The 24,882-nt window shown below is 48.9% G+C and overlaps 1 protein-coding gene across 1 annotated transcript; it reads right to left on the minus strand.

The window, feature by feature from the left end:
* Nucleotides 1-3,947: 3,947 nt before the first annotated feature.
* Nucleotides 3,948-24,244, minus strand: PRCC (proline rich mitotic checkpoint control factor). Its single transcript, XM_036443073.2, has 7 exons — nt 23,416-24,244; nt 15,662-15,709; nt 13,207-13,773; nt 11,405-11,500; nt 9,123-9,266; nt 6,055-6,120; nt 3,948-4,392 (listed from the first exon to the last, which is right to left on the minus strand). Exons 1-7 carry the CDS (start codon nt 23,881-23,883, stop codon nt 4,306-4,308), a joined length of 1,476 nt encoding a protein of 491 aa, XP_036298966.1. The 5' UTR covers nt 23,884-24,244; the 3' UTR covers nt 3,948-4,305.
* Nucleotides 24,245-24,882: the final 638 nt, after the last annotated feature.

Here is a 24,882-nt window from a genome sequence, read left to right on the forward strand (position 1 = left end):
CTCCCCCTCCTTCATGCAGCGTGGGTTGGACTCACTGAGGGGTAGGGGGGGAAATCCAGATGTTGGCGTCCAAAGCCCTGGATTCATATGGCTCTGTGCTAACTGGCTGCATAACCTTTGCAGGAAACCTCTTCTCTGCGTCCATCCATTCCCCACATTCCTTTCCAATGGAAGTAATGCCTCCTGTTTGCACACTGGACTGCTGCACAGCTCAGACACCATCAGAAGGAAGGGCTTGGCAGAGCAGGGCTAACAAGGACCTCAGACCCCTTGTGACTGACTTCAGTTCAACTAAATAAGAAACAGGTCTAGGGAGGAGAAGTGGCAGGGAGTTGGACGTAGTCAAGCCCAGATCATGCCATCCAAACCCAGAGCTCTCCCTAAGACACAGGGCCCCTCCACCAGGCAAAGGGGAAAGGTCCCCATCCTCCGGAGAGCTCCAGCTGCGGGCCCAGCCCTGAAGCCTCCCCCTCACCAAAACCATGGGCCCCAGCACCGTCCTGCTCGCTCGCTTGCTGCCAAGCTAAGGTCTGAGGCTGTGGTGGGACCTCAGGATGAAGGTAACTCTTATAGGAAAATAAGCTGGAGCCCTTGTGCTGAGGGTGGGGTGGGAGGCATTTCACTGCTAATCTCCCATGGCCAGTCCATCCCTCCAGGCAGGGCTTTCTCTGGCACAGCCCTCTCTCAGGTCTGAGGGGAATCTCCAGCCCCAGCCCCAGGCCCCATCAGAGCCTGAAGAAAGGCCACACCTTCCAGCTCCAGCCCCTTCGGCACCACGGCTGACCCTGAGGACCCTCCACATTGTCCTGCTCCTGCCTCCCCTAAGCTGCCCCTTTCATCCTGTCTGCTCCCTCAGCGACAGCAGAAGACAATCTCAGTAAGGTGTCCTACAATGTGTGAGAAGAACTCCATAACCTCAGCTACCCAACTCCACAGCACATCGCTTCCCATGAGCCCACTCATCATTGAGGCCCCCACCTTCAACCATCTCTACTGGCCTGCGAACACCGGACCCACTTGGAAGCTGAGGGAGAGGGTCAAAAAGGTTAGAAGCAGGTAGCACAGCACTTCCCAAGGTCCCCAAGACTGCAACCACCCCCTCCAAGAAACTGACTTCTTGGACAGCAAGCTCAGCACTCAATTGGGGTGAAGACCTGACCACACCTCTCCCCAGGGCCAAAAGCGATGGGGGCAGAAGCCGAAAACCCCTGACAGCTTTGCAGTCTCTAAGTTGGATCCTTGTATATAGCTCAGCTTCCCAGGCTCTACAGTCCGGTCAATGCACTGGAACGGTGCCCCAGCCCCTCCAAAACCTGCCATGCGACTTGGATACATCTCCGACCTAGTTCTTCACCCCCTCCTCCCTCTGCCCCCTGGTGGCTGCCTGCCGATTTTAACCAAGTGCCACCCCTTACTCCTCTCTCCCTCATCCCTGTTGTCTCTTTCCTGTGTGTTTACCAGACTTGAGGCTGCTACCACCCAGATGAAGCTGTCAACTTTCTAACCTGTCAAATTTCTTTTGGTGATCAAGAAATTCCATCCACTAAATAAAATGTTATGGATAGAACCAAAAAGTGGCTTAAAAAAATAGTGGCTTAAAATGACCTGCAGAGCAGCTGCCAGGCTGGGAGCGGCCAGGCCCGGAGCAGCAGCTGCCAGGCTGGGATCGGCCAGGCCTGGAGCAGCTGGGTCGGGTGCGGTCAGGCCCGGAACAGCGGCTGCCAGGCTGGGAGCGGCCAGGCCCGGAACAGCGGCTGCCAGGCTGGGAGCGGCCAGGCCCGGAACAGCGGCTGCCAGGCTGGGAGCGGCCAGGCCCGAAGCGGCCAGGCCCGGAGCAGCCGGGCCCAGAGCAGCCGGGTCAGGTGCAGCCAGGCCTGGAGCAGCAGCAGCCAAGTCCAGAGCAACTAGGTCGGGAGCAGGGGTGACCAGACCCGGAGTAGCTGGTTGTGGAACGAACCAGAGCAACAGAGGCCAGGCCCGGAGCAGCCAGGCCCGAAACAGCTCGCTCCTTGCCTGCCCCTGCCCCACGGCTGTCTCTCAGACATGGCTGGAAACTTTTGCGGGAACTTGAGGGTCTGCTGAATCAAGTGATGAAGGCTTAGATCTGGATGTATTGAATTAGTATAGCGCTGGGGTGTTGATCTGTGAGTGCCTTGGGTGGGGCCTGGATGAGGCTGGTTGACCTATTTGGAAATGTCTTTTGTGTGAAGTGTATCATTGGGCATGTGGAGGTATTATTGATATGAGAAAATGCTAAGTAACTGATTTACTATCTGAAAAGGGATTTACTATCGGGGAAAGGGAGGGAGGAAGAGACTGAACATAAACCGTGCACCTATGGATGAGAACAATGGGGGATGGGGAAGGGGTGGAGAGTGGGGTGGGTACCTGGTGGAGGAGGGAAGAAATGAGGAAACTTTGTAATATGAACAATAAAGATTGATTAAAAAAAAAAAAAAATGACCTGCAGAGAATCAAAGGAGGCGAAAGGCGAAGGGAACCTTAGATATCTGGCCTGTCATTCCCAGAAGGCACTGGGCTCTCCCTATCATGTCCTGCCTCCCGGCACAGAGCCCTTCCCGCTACATCACGATGCAGCCCCAAGAATGAGAAGCTGACTGCAGTCCCAGGAGGATGGCACCTCAGGAGCAGGGCTGCACCTGTAGCATAATGGGTCCAGGAAAGAGCACTCACTCCTCAGAACGGACTGCTTGGCCCTGTTAAACCTGCCTCACCACCTAAGACACCCAGAGGGGCGATCTCAGTCCCCAGTGCCTCTGTGGATGGTGGGAGTGGTGGGAGCTAATGCACTGATTTTGACAACTGCAGCCTGAAGGTCCCTGAGGGATCCAGAGCCCTGTCTGGCTCCAGCCCCAAAGTAGGTCAGATTTCAGATAAGTGGGTGGTTTTCCTGTAAGTGATGAAACCCTCCTCTGCACTTAATGGCAAACAGACTCAACTTACCCAACACACAGGACCAGGATGGTGAGAGGCCACCCTGCTGCCTCTTCCCTCTCAGCCCCAAGTCCCCACCACACACTAGGCTGCCCCCGTCACCAGGACTGTCAAAAACCAATCCCTCTGTACATTCCCTGCTCCCAACTGGAGTCAACCGTCTCTATCCGATCAGTGCTCCTGATTGGCACCCAAGGCCTTTCTTCTCACAGGAGTTCCTTCAACCCTCTCTTCCTGTAGGACGCCACTGCGGTTAAAGCCCTACTGGAGTCCCAGTGCCCTCAGCAACACGTTTCAGGACAATCTGCAGTTTTGTGACCAGTACACGTGCCTTCCCTCCCTCTGTGCACCCTTCCCTGGCAGAGAGGAACCATGCCTTCCTTCTATCTTGTCACTCTGGCATCACTGAGCCTGACAGCTAACTGAATCCATAGACCCCACCAGCTAGCTCCCTTCTCCAACCACCCACCCAAGCCACCCCTTCCTCGCTGGCAAAAAGCTAGGGATCCAAAAACCTCCCAGACTTGGTTAGCCCCCAGCTCTATGCAAAGCTTCCAAATCAGTCTAGGCCAACTTCTGGTATAAACTGAAATCATCTTCAGGGAAGGCATTTCCCCGCTTTACCTCTTGCTGGAATGAATTTTATGTCTAACAACTCTTTCATGTCACAGAAAGAAACTCCTGGCTTCCCCTAATCTTCAGAGACACCCAAGAACAGCAAATTTCCCGTGTTTGCAATTAGAAACTCCTGCCCCAAACACAATTTACATGTAACTCCTGGGTCTTCAATGGCCACGAACGTAGTTTCTCTGTATTTAGGTTAGGTACAGAGAGAAAAAGGCAAGGTAACCATCAAGGCAACTCACGATGGTTGGGGAATGCTTTACATAAGGTGAAAACAGACACAAGGACAGGATAGCAAGTGAGATAGGTCCAAAACGAAAAAGTAGGCCATACTGAAAAGTAGGAAAGGACTTAGGGCAGGCAGCATCTGTCAGACTGAATGTTTTATTTCAACAGACATCCCTGGTTTAAAAAAAAAAAAAAAAAAAAAAAAAAAAAGGCAGAGAGAGGGGTTCAACATTTCATCACACCCAATAGGGAGCAAATTCCCATCCAAGAACTCTGAGCCCCTTCGGAGGCGTCACTCAAGTCTTTGCTAGCTCCAAGACAGAAAGGAGCTGAGTTTTCTAACTTTTGTAAGAAAAATCTATCAAATATGTTCATTCTCGCAGAGGCGAGGGCTAGATCCTCAAGGAAAGAGGTCCTGGGCTTGGAGCAGCTGGTGTCCCAAAGGGCAGGGCCAGTGGGGCTGCTGGCGATCCTGGGATCTGCAGGCAGGTCCGGAGCCTAGAACCCGTACTTGGCTTGGGTTTGCCGGCGGCTGAGCTTGTTCTCGGACCAAGTGTTCTTCAGCTCCAGCTCTCGCTCCTTAGCCTGCGGCAAGGAAGAAAGGGCAGGGAGAGTCAAACTGAGGTGTTTTTTTTTTTAAAGAATACTTTTAAATATATTTTTTTACTTATTTTAGAGGGAAAGTAGAAGCAACATCAATGATGAGAGAGAATCACTGATTGGCTACCTCTTGCACACCCCCCACTGGGGATTGAGCCCACAATCTGAGCATGTGCCCTGACAGGAATCAAACCGTGGCCTCCCAAACTAGACAAAACATTAAAAAAAGAAAAAGAAAATTATAGGCTAATATCAATTTCCGTCTTTGGCATATGCCGAGTTGCAGGCTCGATCCCCAGTAGGGGGCAGCCATCAATGATTCTATCATCATTGATGTTTCTCTCTCCTTTTCCTTTCCTCTCTGAAATCAATATATATTTTTTTAAGTATAATAAGCCAAAACCATTTGGCTCAGTGGATAGAGCGTCAGCCTGCAGACTGAAGGGTCCGGGATTCCGGTCAAGGGCAGGTACATTGGTTGCGGGCACATCCCCAGGGAGAGTATGCAGGACGCAACTAATCGACGTTTCTCTATCATTGATGTTTCTAACTCTATATCCCTCTCTCTCTTCTTCTCTGTAAAAAATCAATAAAATATATTTTTAAAATATATATCTATATAATAGAATACAGCATAGGGAATATAGTCAATCTAAATATATAAAAGCCTAAGCAACCAAATGACTGGTTGACCAGTCACTGTGAAGAGCACTGACAATGGGGGCAGATGCTCAATATAGGAGCTGCCCCCTGGTGGTCAGTGTGCTCCACAGCCAACCTCCGGAGGTCCCTGCCCCCCGCCCCAATAGGCCCCCATTGGATCTGGGCGAGATGGCCCCCCTTCAGCCCCGATCAAGGGACACCCCCCACGCATGCACAAATTTGTGCACCGGACCTCTAGTATTATTATAACTATGGGTGGTGCCAGATGGGTACTAGATTTATTGGGGGAACCACCTCATAAATTACATAAATGTCTAACCATTATGACGGACACATGAAACTCATATAAATTTAACTAAAATATCAATAAAAATATATTAAAAAAAAAAAAAAAAGAGGCCCTGGCTGGTTTAACTCAATGGACAGAGCATTAGCCTGTGGACTGAGAGGTCCCAGGTTTGAATCTGGTCAAGGGACATGCCCGGGTTGCCAGCTCGATCCCCAGGGGGGCTTGCAGGGGGCAGCCATAAACTATTTCACTCCCCCTACATTTATGTTTTGGAAAGAGTTTACTTTAGCACCTGTACCTGAGTTTTATATGAAAGGAGAATGACACAGAGCAGTAATTCTGAAGGACACACACACTCCTAGTGGCCACATGGAGAATGGCAGAGGACGCTTTCCCAGAGTTAGTGCCTGCCACCTGGCTTTCAGCTCAGCCTTTAAACCACATGTGTCAAACACAAGGCCCGCGGGCCAAATCCGTCCTGCCAGGCCTTGCAATGTGGCCCGCACCGCGCTGTCATCACTGCACTCCGCTGCGTTTCCATCACAATGACAGTTTATGACTGTTCAGTAAACCATTCGGCCCGCGATTTAGGCTGGATTTTAGATTTTGGCCCCTTCTCTGATTGAATTCGACACCCCTACAACTCTCAGGTTTTAGGGACCCTGACGGGCAGGCAGGGCTCTCGGCACTCTCACCTGATGAATCAGATACGTGATCTGGTGTTTCCGCCGCTGCTGGCCTGTTGGCTGCTCACCTTTCTTCTGCAAGGGGAGAAAACACAGCCATTAGCCCACAGGAAGAAAAGCAGTTTTTCAGGGGCCCAGATGGTGCAATGATGGGGAATGGGAAACCAAAGACACTGCCCAAGTCCTGGGGGAGAAAAGTGCGTCTGGAGCTGTTTTTATGCCTATATACTTACAAAGCAATTATTTTTATTAAAGCTCTTATGCAAAAAAACCCAAGCTCGGAATACTTGCCTGAAATAGCCTGCTAATATCCCCATTAGACTGGAAATACTTTGTCAGAACTCTGTCTTCTATTTCTTAATAACCCCATCCCACCCCAGCACCAAGCTCTGCCCACAGTGAACACTTGACACCAATTGAATTGCCTATAGTCCATCTACAGCAGCTTAAGTGCCAGAGCATGGGCCTCCCTCCCCTCTCACAACCCCTCAAGCCCTGTTCATCTCTGGCCCCCACTCTCCAGTCAGTCCAGATATCAAGCCTGTCTCTTACCTACCCTGTTTCCCAGAAAATAAGTGTCTTATATTAATTTTTTCTCCCAAAGTTGCACTAGGTCTTATTTTCAGGGGATGTCTTATCTTTCCATGCGCTAGGTCTTATTTTCGGAGGATGTCTTATTCTCTACCATCAATCACCTTTGGCTAAATCCCCACCTCCCCCATCCTAGTGAGTACCAACAGCTTCCCTGGAACTGGGATTTTCACCATCTCTCCACCTCTCTCCAATCATCCAGCCTCCACCCATAACTACACTGAACCCCTAACCAAATTATGATGCGAAAGATTTACTGTCACAATCTGTATTGGTCTGGGCTTTCACTCTGTGCTTTTTCTGTCCTCTGCCAGTGTTCTCTCAGACTAGAAGCTTCCTAATTAGCCCCACCCAACTCCCAAACTCTCTGGAGTCTCCTCAGCACTTATGTAATCAATTTGCACTATAATCATTTATACTCAAGTGTCCTTAAATCTGTTTTCCCCAACTGCACTGTGAACTCCTCAGGGACAAGATCCGCATCTTTATCTTCATTTTTATTTTTACTTTATTTTTTAAAATATTTTTTTATTCATTTCAAGAGAGGAAGGGAGAAGGAGAGATAGAAACATCAGTGAGGGAGAATCATGGATTGGCTGCCCCTGCAAGCCTCCTACTGGGGATCAAGCCGGAAACCTGGGCATGTGCCCTGGTGCCCTGACCAAGAATAGGCCGAAACCGATTTGGCTCAGTGGATAGAGCGTCGGCTTGGGGACTGAAGGGTCCCAGGTTCGATTCCGGTCAAGGGCATGTACCTTGGTTGTGGGCACATCCCCGGTAGGGAGTGTGCAAGAGGCAGCTGATCGATGACTCTCTCTCATCGATGTTTCTAGCTCTCTATCTCTCTCCCTTCCTCTCTGTACAAAATCAATAAAATATATTAAAAAAGGAAAAGAAAAAAAAAAGAATAGAACCGTGACCTCCTGGTTCATGGGTTAGTGCTCAACTACTGAACCACACAGGCCGGGCTTATTTTTACTTTTTCTAATCCTCACTAGAGAATACATTTGTTGATTTTAGAAAGTGGAAGGAAGAGAGACAGAGAGAGAGAAAGAGAGAAAGAGAGAGAGAGAAACATCAATTGGTTGCCTCCCATACATGTCCCAACTGGGAACCAAACCCACTCCCAATAGGAGGCTGAACCCACAACCTAAGTGTGTGCCCTAACCGGAAGCAGAACCTGCGGTGTACAGGATGGTAACAACCAACTGAGCCACAATGGCCAGGGCCTGTCTTCTTAAAAAATCTAGCTCAATGCATTGAGATGGTGGAAAGGAAACTTAGACCAGGGAAAATAGCAAGCTCCAATTCCTTGCTGCTACTTAATGTCATTTAATGTGACAGTTAAAGATGAGGAACATAAACCATCCAGCGCCATCCTTGGCCCACAGTGAGCATTAACAACAGTCGCTGTTACTGAGTGATGGTAACTCTCTCCACCCACAGTTAGTAGAGCATGCTCTAAGTGGGTTTTCCAGTAAACAATGATGGATCTATACTGATCTAACCACTATCCTTTGCTCTGTCCTACATGACCGCCAGCATTCAGTTAAAACAAATGGCTAGGGCTCAGATGGCCATCTGTGGCTGCAAATAAAACAAACGAGAGAAGGTAATAAGATGCCCGACCTTGGCCTTGCTGGTGCTGGGCTGGAATCCAAGGTTTCCCCCCATTCTCCCCCTATGGCAGGCTCATAATTGTCCACATTTGCTGTACTCAACTACTAGGTAGATGGTCATCATTCTGAATGAAGACAACTAGCCCAGAGAAGGTGGGAGTGTGGTGTGGGAATGCGAGGAATATAGCATATGAAAAGACCCCGCAAGTGGTCCTGGCCAGTGTGGCTTTGTTGGTTGATTGTCATCCTGTGCTCCAAAAGGTTGCTGGTTTGATTCCTGGTCAGGGCAAATACCCAGGTTGTGGGTTCAATCCCCAGTCAGGGTACGTGCAGGAGGCAGCTGACATCAATGTTTCTCTCTCTCCTTTCTTCTCTAAAATCAATAAAAACAAATTTTTAAAAAAGACCACAGATGGCTACAATAAATAATGGAAAGGAGAAAGGAGGGGTTGCACACTGAGAACCTAGGATCCCGGGGCTTCTGAGCGCTGTGGTACCCATGCCTCAAAGAGATGCTGAGCCGGGTCCCAGCTTATGGGATGGAGAGAGGGCATGGCAGTAGGGAGAGGGTAGGGACGCCATGGGTTCTATCCAGCCACGGAAGGGGCCACAATACATGGTAGCATCTTCCCAACTGGGAAACTGCTCCACAGTCCATCTCAGCAACCAGACTCCACCGCCCAGATGGAGAGCAACGTGCTGCAAAGTTCTGGAGGCAGAAGCAGTGTCTGTGAGGCTAGTGCATACTCTAATCCCACTGACAAAGGCACTTGCTAAATGCGCTGCTGACAGTAACAGGAAGGAGCAGGAGCACATTCTGCTCTGGGGCCTCCCACGTTTGCCCCTCAATAGACCTTTCCCACTTACTTTGCTGAATGACTTCATGGATTTCTCTTCTGTCAATGACTTGGTCATCCACTGCTGGGCCCCACTGAGCTGGTCATCACCTTTGATCTCCACAAAGTTGATCTCCTCCCTCCCTCGGTTCCTCTTGCCCTGCAGCCGCTTAAACTGGAAAAGGAGAAAAATGCAGGAGTGGGGGTTAGGATTAGGAGATGTGGCCAAGGACCCATATGTTATCAAATGGTTTCGTGACTCCCCAATTCCACTGCATCCTCACTTCCCCTCTGTAATATATTATTTCACCCTGCTCCCTGCCAAGCTGCCCTGATGCCAGATGCATGGCTACTTCTCAGTTCTCCTGGACTCAGGGAAAGGAAGGTCAAGAGACATTTCCAAACATAAGTGAGTACTGAAAATAATTTGTATGAATTTGCACTCATATTACTATAAATTGTATCTTCCTAAAGGGTAGTATAGTTTTCTTTTTTTAAAAAAATATATATTTTATTAATTTTTTACAAAGAGGAAGGGTGAAAATAGAGTTAGAAACATCGATGAGAAAGAAACATCAACCAGCTGCCTCCTGCACACCTCCTACTGGGGATATGCCTGCAACCAAGGTACATGCCCTTGACCGGAACTGAACCTGGGACCTCTCAATCTGCAGGCCGACGCTCTCTCCACTGAGCCACACCAGTCAGGGCCAGGATAGCATAGTTTTCAAATTAACAATTTGGGATACAAAAAATCTAGGAATTCTCTGGAAATCAGTTCTTTTTACATGTCTATTCCTCCTTCTCATTGGTTTGGTATCACCAATTCAGCAGACCCCAGACCAGAGCAGACATCAGAGAGAGAAAACATGGAGGTGCATAAAGAGGGAGTTTTATAGGAAAAGGCCTGGCAAATTCTCTAGGAAACCACGCACTACTCTTTCCTCTTCCCCCTCACGAAGCAAATAGATCACTTCACAGTCACCCTAGATGTTCCTGGGAGTGTGGGTGCTGAGGAATCAAAACATTCGGATTTCAGTGAGAGCCAGGTCCTTGTCTGAGCATTAATGAGACCTCTAGGTCACTTTACCCACAATAAACTGACTTTTGCCATGGACGAGCAGCTCCCTGAGGCCTCTTAGACTGAGAACAAAAAGAACCTAACTATGGAACTTGTCAAGGACATACAGCCTGGCCAGTGTGGCTCAATGGTTGAACATCGACCTATGAACCAGGAAGTCATAGTTCAATTCCCAGTCAGGGCAGATGCCTGGATTTCGGGCTTGATCCTCAGTGGGGAGCATGCAGAAGGCAACCGATCAGTGATTCTCTCTCTTCATTGATGTCTCTACTTTCTTCTCCTCCCTTCCTCTCTGAAATCAATAAAAATATTTTTTTAAAGCACTATTTAAAAAAAAAAAAAAAAAGGTGTGGGGGACACACACACAATATTAACCACAGGCAAAGAAGTATGCAAAGGTTCACACCCTTCTGTGAAGAAGTAGAAATTGGTTTTTATTGTTGTTGTTGCGCATGCCAACGGGGCTAGAAATATTTTTTTAAGAATCTGCATGCAAAGAGGAAGCAGCCTCTATTTCCAGTCCCTCCTCTCAATAGCTATGACAACCCTATAGATAAAACAATACTTTATGACCTGAACATGGCCTGATGGCCATAGAACATACGGTTTTATATTCCCTTGCGCGGAGGCTGAGAAGCTCAGCAGCAGGAGATCTAGTCACATGAACACCAGGAGTTACTTAGTGTGGCTGCTGTTCCTCCCCAAATCCATTCTTCCCTTCTGTCCAGTGAATGAACCAAGATTTTGCCTAGATATATTATTACCCAACTAAAGGACTACATTTCCTAGGCTCCCCTACAACCTGGGAAGGCCATGTGACCAGATTCCAGTCAATGAAATAGCAGTGGAAGTGAACTTGGAGAAAAGGGGAGGGAAATGTCTCGCCTCTTTCTTTCCCACCCAACAGCAGAGGGCTAGATGCGATGCAGATGTGGCAGCTGTAGCCTCAGCTGCTGTCACTGACCATAAAAATAAAGGCCATGATCAGGAGGGACTGGACCCCTGACAAACAACTTTGTGGAACTGTCCCACCAGTCCTGCCTGGCTCGCCCATCTCTAGTCTTCTTTTATGAGGAAAATAATGACCTTCTCTTATAGAAGCCCTGTTATTTGGAGATTCTCAGCTATGTGCTACCACACCTAGTCCTAACTGAATAGTTTTAAAGAGAATTTCCTTTAGCTTCAGATTTGCCTATGGGTCAAAGACAGTCACTTGTGCTTTGTTAACTTACTGCTTCATCATCGATAAAGGAGGCATCTGAAGCAATTTCCTGGGGGGGTACCAGGGTCGGGTCCTGTACAGGATAGTAGCCACCACTGTAATAATCCTGCAGTCAAGGAAAGAAAAAGGCATATCAACTGAGGGCACAGTGGAGAGGGGACAAGGTCTGCCCAGGAACCAAGAACACCCTCATCCAAGAGGTAATGGTGACGCCCACCCTACAGAGCCCTCAGATGGACCCGTTAAAGGCACTGATCCTAAGGACCTCTCCCACAATTCAAGACAATTTTTGCAGCTTTCCTGATATGCGTCATCCAGACAGATGGGTATTTTTAGGAAAGGGTGACAAGAAATAGATTCTCTCCTGCTTCAGTTTACACCCTGCTACCTCAGCTGCTTCCCAAGAGTGATTCCCACCTTTGTATCTACTGTGCCCACGGCTCTGCTTCTGCTCATAAGTCCTTAATAAGCTCTGATGTGAGAGGGGGCAGAAGATGTGAGGCCGTCATTTCTGTTCCTCATCCTATTTAGGGCTTAGTCACAGGGAGACTGCCCACAATGAATGGGCAGGAAGGCTTCTGGGTCCCTGATGCCAAAAACAACCACCTTGTGGCGGTATGGAATTCCCAAAGCGGGGGACAGAGCAAGTTTGTGTTACAGAATTTGTGGTTCAGGAATCTGATGCTTCTCCTTAGGGGTGAGCTGGGCAGAAGCCGCTGTGGACCCTAGAAGGCAAGGCCCCAGCTGAAGCCGAGCCAGGCAGCCATGGGGCTGAGAAACTGTCTACCCTGCCCACATTTTCCCTAATCCTTCCACCTTTGCCCAAAATTCCAAATGCCCTGTAAGAACATTCATTTTATAGAGCTAAATCAGAAATAAGGTTTAATAGTGACTATATCAAAATACTATATAAAAATCCAGAACGATTATGATTTTCCATAGTACAGCTGGCCCTTGAATAACAGGAATTTGAACTGCATGGCTCCACTTACAGGTGGATTTTGTCCAACACTGTAAAGGTATTTCCTCTTCTCTAGCTTACTTTATTGTAAGAATATAGTAACATATAATACACATAATATACAAAATATGTGCTAATCAGCTATTTATGTTACCGGTAAAGCTTCCAGTCAACAGTAGGCTAATCGTAGCTAAGTTTTTGGGAAATGGAAAGTTGTAAGAGGGCTTTGGACTGTGCAGGGATGGGGGTTGTCAGCCCCCTAACCCTCTCCTTGTTCAAGGATCAACTGTATTCACAGTAAGATATTTACATTACAGGGTCCCCTAGTGTATTTAAAGGGCCTTAATTTGCATAGATTGCCTCAATGATGTTTATAACTGGATACAGAACTCCATTTTGTTATTCATTTGCTGGATGTAAACAAGAGGTTTCTGATTTAAATAGCATCTCATTTCCCCCTCTTCCCCCCAAAGAGGTCAAAACACTCTCATCTTCTTTCCTTCTAACAATGTATAGGGAAGACAGATTGTCCCTGATTAGCGATGGGAATAAAACAAGGTTTAACAGCCAACACCTAGGAAACACAATTGTTTGAGTTCCTGATCTGAAAAGGGTCCCTACCCATGCCCAAACTGAAAATAAGAATAACACTGACCAGAGAATCACAGTGGTCAGAAGGACTTAAGCCTTCCAACCATCCCAGGCTAGCAGGAAATGATTGTCATAATGAGGCCTGAGAGGTATAGGAAAACCACTGGAAGATTTTTAGTTCAGCCAAAGCAATGCCCAGAGGCTGTATCTCTGGCCCAAAGCTCTCCGACCGCCAGGCTCCGCCGTTCCCTCCTACCCACCTGATAATAAGCACCAGCGGCATTGGCATCGCCATATGCGGAGAACTGACAGTAGCTGTAGTCGTCCCCAGGCTTGGGCATCCAAGGGGCCCCACTGGAGCCTGCTGCCATCTTGAATTCGAGAGGCGCATTGGCTGCGTCATCCTGGAAGGCGGGCTCTGGCTCCGTGCCTGGAGGCAGCTCTTCAGGGACAGAGGGAAGGGGGTAAGGGTATGGCTCAACTCCAGGCGGCTCAGCCTTGTCAGGGAGGGAGAAAAAGTTCTCGGGGGCTACTTCCTCATCACTGTCGTCCTCCTCCTGTGTGATCTGCTTCGTCACCTGCAGGGCGGCACTCTTGGCAGCAGCCTTGATGGCGGAGGGCGATGGCGTGGTGGTTGTGGTGCCCACAACAGGGGCAAGAGAGGAGGGCTTGGTCTTAGAAGCCTGTCTGGAGGGCTTAGTGTCAGAGGAGCCATCCGAGGGTTTCCGAGAGAAGGCATGGGGCAGGAGCAACCTGTTAGTCTCTTTCACAGTCAGGTTTTTAGGTTGGGGAAGCAAGGCAGACAAACCGGTCCCCTGGCCAGATCCCTGGAGAGCCCGGTTCAGGGAAGCAGGAAAGAAAGATGACAAGTGAACTGTTACGATATGTGCTGCTTATGTCAAGAACAAGAATTACAGATCTGTGCTCCAGCCTCAAACATTATCAGCCCTGTTGCTTTCTCACCTTCCCCTCCTCCAGCGATCCAATCTGGGCCTCACTCCTATCTCAGGCCCTTCTCTTCCGCAGGCTGCTCCTCCCAGGTAAGATGTCATCCCTTTCTCCTTGGCTCCACCCCCACCCAGCCCCACTGCTCTGCCACAGAGCCTCCCCTGACGGTGCTCTTGTCAAATATGATGCTCTTAACCTCATCATCCTTCTTCCCCAAAAGCCCAGGGCTCTCTCAGCTGTCCACCTGACCTCTCTCCATGTCCTGAAGGTTCCTCTTAAAGGGAACTTGCTGCCGCCATTGGATTGCCCTAAAGTCAAGAACAAGGCTCTGTCCAAAGAGACCTTCATACATGTTGCCAAATGGTCCCTCCTTTGCCAGGGAAAGCCCTAAAGATGTGTTATATTCAGCTCGTTTATGTCCGAGTCAAGCATTTAACCTACAGAATCTCAGATTCTGCTTTCTGTGTGCTATAGGGCCAGCCTGGCCTAACTATAAGGGGAATAGAATAAGGTCACTGGTCCTCCAAGAAATGGAGGTTCTCTAACCTTATCTCTTCCTGCCACCCCGAAAGCTGCTCTTTACCCTGAGGTGCCCTCTGACCTGAGCCAGTGGCCTCTCATCACTCCTATGCCCGCCCCCCTCCCCCAGGAAGCTATGCTGATAGCACAGTCCTAAATGTGAAGTATAACAGGAAGAAAGCTTGGGAGCCAGAATAAGGAAACTGGATGGGGGAAACAAAGAAAACAGCAGAGAGACCGTCTCCTGGCACTGTCTCGTTGAGGACCCTGGGTCTTGGCTACGGAGCAGCAGCCAAATATAACAGCTAGGAGCTTGGTCCATAAGCAGACCACCTAAGTCTAAATCTCAGCTCTCCAGCCCTGCCTCGTCGCCGCTCCCCCTCCACACACACACAGAACTGTCTGATCTTCAGCAAGTTCTTTAATCTCTGTTTCCTTAGATGTAATACAAGATGATGATAACACCATGACAGGCAATATTATAAGGATTAAATCAATTAGATGCTACTAAAGCACTTAGAATAGTGCCTGGTACACAGTAAGTGCTACTGAAGTGTTTATTTTCCAGTTTAAAAATGAGACAGGGAGAAGATGAATAATTTTAAGATACAGATGTTCTCAAAACAAACTCATTAATACAGAGAACAAATGGATCGCTGCCAGATGAGAGGGGATTGAGGGGCTGGATGAAAAAGGTGAAGGGATTAAGAAATACAAATAAGCAGTTATAAAACAGTCATGGGGATACAAAGGGAATATAGTCAATAATATTGTAATAACTATATATGATGTCAAGTGGGTATGAGAAAGGTGTGATCATTTTCTAAGTCATATAAATGTCCAATCACTATGTTGTACACTTGAAGCATAATACTGTATGTCAACTTTAATGGAAAAATTAAAATTTTGAAAGTAAATTACAGATGTTCCCTAACATCATTTTGAATCCATTGATTCTCTTTCCTAGATAATCCTTTTACCTGAGACATAATGAATCAAATTGAGTTCCACTTCATCTCCCTACCGCTTCTGTCCTGTAAGAGGTAACACTACCACACTAACGTGAGGAGAGGGCAGAAGGCACAAGCCTGATGTTAGCGAAGGAAACACAATCGTGCTGAAATAGTTGGTCCTCAAACGCTTGCATGTGTTCTGAGCCTGACCTGGGAACTGCTGAGCATCGAAATCCTGTCCTTTAGGAACTAACATGGGAAGAGGAAAATGGCCGCTATTGTGCCAGGAGCTTACCTGAAGGACAGTTTTCTTCTTTGTGGGTTCATCTTCCTCGGAATCTGACTAAGAGAAAAAGAGATGGAATAAGGCCTCCTGGTGAAGGACAGTGGGGGACAGTGGGGGGACATCGCATAAAGCGTGTGTAAAGGACTGTGTCGCGTCTCAGCGAAGGGCACACCTACCCTCGGCCCAGGCCCCTGGCAGAGCCCCCGCCTGCTCTCACAGCCGTCAGAGACCTTCCCCTGGTCTGTCATTCTCTTACCCCAGTGCATCCATTTCTAGTTCTTTCTATTATAAAAAGCTATACCCATTCTTCCTATATGTCTGTCCACTAGAAGATGGATGGGATTTGGCCCACAATCTCACCTAATCTCGGCTTCATTTCTAAAACCACTTATAGAGACTACATAACCACAAGGCCGGGCAATCCTGTGGGGTTAAGTGGTGTGTTAACTACTCCTCTTGAGGCATTAAAGGTCAAAGCCACCGGAGAAATCCATTCCCTCTCCGAGTATGATCTATTATCTGCTCAACAGTTGTTCGTGTCCAGAAAGAAGGCAAGCAATGATGACTGTGAGAATCTGGGCAAGATAGAAGGTCATCTGAATTATGCCTCTGACTCATCAGAACTGTTTCAAATACAAGCTCTCACATTGAAAAATATCTTAAACTTTTAACTCAATACTAATTCTTAGTATCTTCAACTACCAGAAAGATGCAAGGCATATGAAGAACAAGCTTTAACATTTCATTTTTAAAAGTAATCCCAAACCAAGAACCTTAAAAGCTTTCCATTTATCTCAGGACTTGGGCATCTACAAATAAAGATGATTAAGCAGGAATCACCTCCAAGATTCTACATAAATTCCAATCCTCTGCTTATCTTTTTCAACTGACAGGAAAGCCCAGCAAGGAATTATCCAAATATTCACAAAAGATAGTAAATTTTGGTTTAGAGTTCCAAAAAGCAGAGAGATGAGCAATCCAAGTGATAAAAGATGTGTCATATATTCTTCTGTCACCCTGGGAAGGATGGAGGGAGGAGGAAATACATCTGCCTTGGAGTATTTTAAAAGCAAATCAATTCAGCTTCTATCAAGAACTGGCTAGAAGCAATGGGCTTAGCTTAGGCCCACAGTACTTAATTTAGACTCAAGGAGAACTTCCTTGAGATGAGAGGTACAGAAGCATATTGGGGTTTTTTATCATAGCAAAACACATATAATGTAACATTTACCATTTACGTGTACAATTCAGTGGCATTAAGTACATTCACAATATTGTATAACAAACACCACTAATTCTAGAACGAGATATATATATTTTGTTGTTGATTTCAGAGAGGAAGGGAGGAGAGAACATCAATTATGAGAATCATTGATAGGCTGCCTCCTGCACACACACAGCGTCCCCACCCCACACACACACACACCCCTCTTCCCCCCGACCCTCTCCGGCCCAACCTATTGGTTCATAGGTTGACACTCAACCATCCAGCTAGGCTGGCCAGGTTTCAGAACTTTTCCATCATCCCAAACAGAAACTCTGTACCTATTAAATGATAACACCATTTCCCACTCCCCACTCTCCAGCACCTGGTAACAACTCCTCTACTTTCTGCCTCCATGAATCTGCCTATCCAGTTTCCTGACGGAAGTGGCATCATACAGATGTGTCCTTTTGTGTATAGTTTATTTAGTTAGCATAAGGTCTTCACACCCACCCATGTTATAGCAGGCATCCACATTTCAATCCTTTTTAAGGCTGAATAATATTCCTGAGTATGCATACACCAGACTGTGCTGATCACTCATCTGCGGATGAGCACTTGGGCTGGTGCCATCTTTGCACCTGTGAGGAATGCTGCTGTGAACAGTGGTGCACAAGAACCCGTCTGAATCCTTGCTTTTAACTGTTTTCACCGAGGAGTGAAAGTGCTAGATCACATGGTCATTCTAATGAGCTTTTTGAGGAACTGACACTGTTTTCCACAGGAGCGTATTAAATGGGAGCTGTGGAGCCCACACCTACAGAGTACTAAAGGCCAGCGGATGGCCATCTAAGTGGGTCTGTGCCGTGGACCCAGAGAAACGGGTGATGCTGCAATACCAGAGCACCAGGGCTGGGAGAAGTGTGCAGGCCAGAACAGGAACTCCGCATTTTTAGAGGCAAAAACTGATATATTCTCCCTCTCCCTCCCTCCCTCTTTCTCTCTCTCTCCCTCTCTGGCTAATTCTCACCTGAGGATATTTTCCCATTGATTTTTAGAGAGAGTGGAAGAGAGGGGAAAGACAGAGAGTGAAACATTGATGTGAGACAGACACATCGGATTGGTTGGCCCCCACTCCCCAAGATCAAGCCTGCAATGGAAGTACATGCCCTTGACCGGAACCGAACCCAGGACCCTTCAGTCCACGGGCTGATGCTCTATCCACTGAGCCAAACAGCTAGGGCTCCTAAGAAGAAAGTACTGTATTTCTTCTTGGCCTCACAAGAGCCTGAACCTCAATGGCCACCACTGTCCTCTCTGCTCCAGCTGCCAAGAGTGACAAGACACACACACCCGAGACTGCTGAGCAAGAACGGAAACAGACACTTTCCATTAAGCTAAGCCCAGTGGGATCTGCTAATCTATCGGAGCCTCATTCCCCACGGCAGCCTCTCTCTTATCTCCTCAGGCTCTGCTTCTCCCAGACTGCCTCTCCGAAAAGCAATCGCTAGTGGCCGGGGCCAGGAGCCAAGGAGGAAATAGGGCCCAAGCTCAGACAGAGTCAGAGAGACAGACAGTCTCTCTCTCCCTCTCCCTCTCCTGCCACCCCCACACACACCTCCACTCCGGGCTCCAAACTCAGAACACTACTACACTGCTCTCTGCTGTTATCCCAATCAGCTTAATTCACCAACGTTTTTTACTCTTTGGTCTGAAATGCCTTCTGCTTACATCTGCATTTCAGTGAGGTTATCATTTTCTCTCCCGTTTTGCACTCCTCATTGTATTGCTTTCCTATTTCTGTCTGCCCGAGGCCCTTCTATCTTTTCAATAGCCGGAACAAAACCTATCTGGTGCATATAGGATTTCTGCTACCACCAAACGGTGTGTTTTAGGCGAATCGCCTCTGTTCTCTAAACTTCTATTTCACTGTAAACTAGGAATAACACCTTTCAGAGTCAGGAAGTGCCCAGCCAATGTCAGATGTTAAGCAAGTGCCCCACGACTGTGAGTGGGCACTCTTTCCCTTTCCGTTCAGGCCTAACTCTTAGCTTCAGCCACTGCAGCCAAGTCTTAGTTATCTGGTTAAAAATCCATCTCATAGCTTCAACCTTCCCACTACAGGAGTAAAGACTCTGAAAGGATGGGTCATACTAATCCAGCTTTGGAATGCACATTCTGTCAGGAAACTGTCAGTAGACTTGCTCTTCTAATTTGGGTTTTCTATATTCTATTTTTGAAGTTTGCATCCTCTAAGCCCACGAAATCAACGATCGACCAGCGTCTGGAGGTAGCTTGGGTGGGAGCAAGAATAAGAGGGGAAAGAAGACCAAGAATCCACCTCAGGTCCATTCCTAACTCCTCAGATACATCAAAAGCTGAAATCTGACTCTGACAGCCGGAGACAGAATATGGTGCTAACCTATCCCCTGACTGCAGCTAACGGACGAGTGACTGAAATCAAACAGATCTCTCGCGAAAAACTAGAATTGGGACTAAGATTGTAGTTCAATCTGGCTGACCACTAAAAGGAAGGAAATGAAAAAATGAGGTGTGGGTGGCCATCTTTCTGCAATGAAGACTAATAAGAAACAAAGGGAATGGTCTGCAGATGAATGAATCAAATGTGCAAGAAGCCGTGTGGGTCCCAATTCCTGATCCGGGCACTTTCTGAGGCACCTCAGTGTATTTGACGCATTACTATTTAAGTAGCTTGAGTTGGTTTTTGATACTTGCAACCAATTAAATCTAACTAATGCCCAATCTGCTCTGCCTCTTTTATTCCCGAAATAAATGACATCACTACTCTCCCAGTGGCTGAGCCAAAAGGCAGGGGGTCCACCTTGAATCCTCACCTTGACCCATGATATCCAATCAATGCCCTCGTCTTATCACTTCTACCTCCTGACAGACCTGGAGCCTCATTCTTTCTACTCCCTTTTCCAGACGGCCATCACCTCACACACTGCGTCTCTGACAGTCCTGCTCCCTCCAGCCATTCACCGTCTGTGATCAGAGAATTCTTGCTCAGCCTTCACTACCCCAGAATAGAAAGGCCTTTGCATGGCATCTAAGGCCTCTTATCATCTGGCCTCAACCTTTTTTTCATATATGTGTGTGTGTACATATATATATATGTATTATTTCAGAGAGGAAAGGAGAGAGACAGAAACATGGATGATGAGAGAGAATCATTGATTGGCTGCCTCCTGCCTACTCCTCCACTGGGGATCAAGCCTGCAACCCAGGTACGTGCCCTGGACAGGAATCGAACCTAGGACCTTAGTCCCCAGGCTGACGCTCCATCCACTAAGCCACATGTGTCAAACACAAGGCCCGCGGGCCAAATCCGTCCCGCCAGGCCTTGCAATGTGGCCCGCACCGCACTGTCATCACTGCACTCCGCTGCGTTTCCATCACAATGACAGTTTATGACTGTTCAGTAAACCATTCGGCCCGAGATTTAGGCTGTATTTTAGATTTTGGCCCCTTCTCTGATTGAGTTCGACACCCCTACACTAAGCCAAACCAGCTAGGGCCGGAACACCTCTGCTCATCACTTCCCCTGCCCTCTCATGGGCTCCAGCTGCTGCGCCGTACTCACTTCTCTCACCTCCAGGCTTCTGCACGTTATTCCCTCTGCCCGATGCTCCTCCCCAGTCCACGCTCTTTCTCTGGCTACCTCCTGCTCCTCTGCCTTCTCTCCTCAGCTATCCCCTTTTCCTAGAAGCCTCCCCAACCTCTGGACTGTGTGCTCCCATGGCCCCAGCTCTCTCCTCTGACTTGACCTAAACCTGTTTCCTTGGTGGGCTCCCCCAATAGCCCACAAGCTCCTTTGGAGCAGGGTCTGTCACGTTCACTGCTATCCTCTTAGCGCCTGGCGGAGAAGTAGCTCAATATTGAATTAACTTAAGTTCGGCATTAATTACTTCTACTTTATCACCAAACTCTAAAGGGAAATTATTTAAGGAAACCTAATTCACTCACTTAAACGTGTACTGAGAGCCTACTAAGTGTCAGACACAAAGCTTAGAGGTAGGGGGGCTGAGAGCTGGAGGGGGCACGATTTTAAAGTGGAAGGTCACCCTCACCTGATCATCTTGACCTCTCTTAGGCTGTCTTTCTTTCCCCGGGAATTATGTGTTCAGAGAATAATAATAACTTGAACAGAACAAAATGGGACACGGAGCCAGCTAAAGGCCAGTGTGACTTCATTTTAAGGATCCACGTCACACACTCCCCTCAGAAACGCAGGGAGTTAGACTGACAAAGAAGGGGTGGGGTTGGGAGTCCTCAGCGCCCTGTCACTTCAGCCAGGCGAAAGGGAAGACTCCAGTCCCACCCGCAACTTTTCCTCGGGCCTTCTCGGCCGCCACGGAAGGAGCAGGCTGGCTCAAGTGCCACCTTCCCCCGGACACCACCGTCTGGGGAGGGAACTGTGAAGAGGGAGAAAAGAGAATGCCAAGGAAATGAGCCTATTTTCCTGTCACATTCAGAGACTTGCCTTTGTTTCAGACTAAATCAAGGGCAAAGGAAATTTCAGGGTGGCGGCAAGAGGCTTTTTTGGACCAGACTTAAAAATGACAGGCTCAGGTGAGAAAGGAGGAGGAAATAATGTGGAAGAAAGTTTGGAACACGTAGGGAGGGAGACTCTGCAGCCCCCTTTCCATGGATAACCCAGATTTATTGGAGTTCATTCACTCAGAAAATACTCAGTAGTACTCACTATGAGACACAGCGTGAATAAAATAAACCACAGGCCATGCCTTTGTGGAGCCTGTATACCAGCAGGAGGAGAGAGGCAGCATGGCTCAGTGGTTGAGTGTCAACCTATGAGCCAGGAGGTCACGGTTTGATTCCCAGTCAGGGCACATGCACAGGATGCAGGCTCAATACACAGAGGGGGGCGTGCAGGAGGCAGCCGGTCAATGATTCTCTCTCATCATTGTTTCTATCTCTCTCTCCCTCTCCCTTCCTCTCTAAAAAACAAACAAACAAACAAACAAACAAAACAAACTAGGTAGTATATGTTGGGCGGTGGTAAGTGCTATAGAGAAAAATAAAACAAAGAAAGGGGTGAGGAAGAGTGGGTGATAGGAAATTGCAATTTAAATAGGGAGGCAAGGAAATCCTCACTGAAAACATCTTTTTTAATATATATATTTCTATTGATTTCAGAGACAGAGCCCGCCACCTGGGCGTGTGCCCTGGGTCAGAATCGAACCCGGGACCCTTCAGTCTGCAGGCCGATGCTCTAGCCACTGAGCCAAACTGGCTAGGGCAAAAAACATGTCTTTTAAGCTAAGAACTGAAAGAGGTGAGGGACAAAACGTTAGGATACCTGGGAAGAAACCCAGGGACCAGTAAGAACTAAGAATGGAAACGGCCCCTAGGCAGGGTAGGAGGTCTGAAGAAAAGCGCTAAGAGCAAGAAGCTTCTCTTGGGGGGTGTGGGGGTGTGGAGCGATTACCGAAGGTAAGCCAGGGCATGACCAGTTAACTTTTCAGAAGAGAAAAGAAGGAACTCAGGATAATTCTAAAACACTACCTGTCCAGTTCAGCTGGTGTGGCTCAATGGTCAAGCACCAACCCATGCACCAGCTCAGTGACTGGTCAGGGCACATACCCGGGATTCTGGCTTGGTCTCCGGTAGGGGATGTGAAGGAGGCAGCCGATGGATACTTCTCTCTCATCGATGTTTTTATCTGTCTCTCCCTCTCCCTCCCCTTCTCTGAGCTCCATAAACACACACACATATAAAACACTACCTGCCCCTCCCCAAAGTATTCCAGAAAAGGCCTTCTAGTTTTCTGCTCTAATACAGAAAATATAAGCCTGGCTGCCTCTTCTAGAAATAGTCCCCACGCATCCGAATTCACCTAAGCTTGACAACACCTCAATGGTGAAACTGAGTCCCAGACCTGGGGTTCCAGCAGACCCAGCTCCTAACCCCTCTGTCCTTTACCAGGTTAAGATTTTAGATGCTGAACAACTGTTTCCCAACTGTAAAAATTCGACTTCTGTCATACTTGAAGGGAATGATCTGAACTCAATAAATACTCCATTTCCTCCCTAACTCCCCTCCAAAAATAGGACCCAGGACTCCGACCCTTTTTCTTCAGACCCTGATGCTCTTAAGTTCAGGGGCAAAGGGAGAAGCTGGTCTCCAAGAATCCTCTCTGCTGTCACTTCTCAGGTACCAGATTCCATGCTGCTCTCAGCAGAAGAGGGAAAACAAAGCGGAGCCAAAAACCCGGCCCGAGGCAAAAGATGCTACAAGAAGGAGCAGAACCAAGTGTCCCCTGGCCGGAGCCTGGGGCTCGGGGCCCAGGGATGTACGTGACCCTTCTGCAGGCGGGTCCAGTTTCTGCAGGCGGGAAGCCGCATGCACCCACACCTTCACTCCCCGAAGTTGGCAAACTTCAGCTCCATGAACTGCACGGCAGCAGGAAGCCAGTGGTCTGGGATCGATAGCAGCATTCATAGGAGGGACCCTTCCTTACCGCGGTGCCCATGCCCAAACCCGATGGGGTGCAGGGGTGCCCTCCTCGGATACTCACATCCCCCTTATGCAGCTCCGGCGCCGCAATCTTCACGGGCTCCGTCCTCGTCCTCTTCTTTGGCTTGGGAAGCCCCAGGGGGGGCCCGGCACCGCCGATAGGGGGGGGCAGGCTGAGGCCAGGGCCCAGGGCCGAGGGCAGCCCCAACCCCAGACCCTCCCCAACCCCCGCAGCTTCAGCCGGGCTCACGCCTGGAGGTGGCGGGAAGCCTCCCAGGCCGAAGGGCAGGGGGGGAGGAGGCTGGAGCCGGGGGTCCCCGCTGGGTGGGGGCAGCAGCAGCGGAGGAGGGAAGGCTGGGGCCAGCATCTGAGGGGGCGGAGGCAGCAGGGCCGGACCCTTGGGTGCGGGGAGGGAAGCGAACAAGCCCCCTAAAGTAGGCCCAGACGTCGGGGCCGCCGCCTCCTCCTCCTCCGGCTCAGCTTCATCCGGCTCACTTTCATCGCTGCTGGCGTAAGCAACCAGCGACATGGCGCCTCCGCTTTGGGGGCGCCCTTGCCGGCAGACCAGGCCTACTTGAGACCAGGGATGCCCGGAGGCCTAGCGGGCCCCGCCACTTGGCGGGGCGGGGAACCGTAAAGTCCACCTTCTCCGTACTCTAGGGCTAGTCCCGGCAGCAGCCCATCGCCTCAGCTGATTTCCACCGAAATAAGACTTCCCTCTTCACTTAAGCTCCCAGTCCCGGGCAACTACACACAGCTAATGGCCGCCGCGTCACTCCGCCCCCTCCTTTCACTCTCTAAAATGCGAACTACAACTCCCAGAAGACCTTGATATAGCCCCATTCACTGCCGCAGGGAACTCGGCGCAAGGCACAGCGGGAGTTGGAGTCCGAGAGAGGATTAAGGGGCGCGCCGAAAGACAGATAATCCACCCGCCTCTGGCGCGATGTCTTCTGGGATGAGTAGGGTTTTGGGTTTTTTTTTTGTTTTTTTTTTTTTTTTTTGAGGGGAGATGTCTCCCGACAACTCCTAGTTGACTACCAGCCCCGGCGGTCACCGCGGTAATCACGGAGGCAGAAAGGAGAGCATTTCGGTTCTTGAAGTTCCCTAGGGGGAAGCCTCTTGAGCGCTAAGACTTATGGGAGATGTAGTGCTCCTCGAAACTGCAAGTGATGCCGGGAATGAGAGGGAGTCTGGGAAGGTGGCGGGATGCGGGCAGGAGGGGAATCGCTTAAAGAGAAAGTGACACGGAAATAAACTGAAGTTCCCCAGTTGGCTGAAACAGGAATTGGGATCAAACACCCCCAAAAAAGAGACAGGGCCCGAGAGACCTGTAGGAAATTGGGCTGCGAGCTAGAAAGAGGAGAGATTTCAAGCTTAACAATAAACATCTGATACCTAAAATGTGACCTAAGAGGGAGGGAGGTGACCCCCCTCCTGTTGATCCAGGTACACATCCCCGAGCAAACCCAGCCCTCCTAGCCTGGGGACTGGCCTCCCTCTGCAGCAGCCAGTGGGCAGAAAGATG

Source organism: Pipistrellus kuhlii, unplaced genomic scaffold (assembly GCF_014108245.1).
Source record: "Pipistrellus kuhlii isolate mPipKuh1 unplaced genomic scaffold, mPipKuh1.p scaffold_m20_p_18, whole genome shotgun sequence".
NCBI lineage: Eukaryota > Metazoa > Chordata > Mammalia > Chiroptera > Vespertilionidae > Pipistrellus > Pipistrellus kuhlii.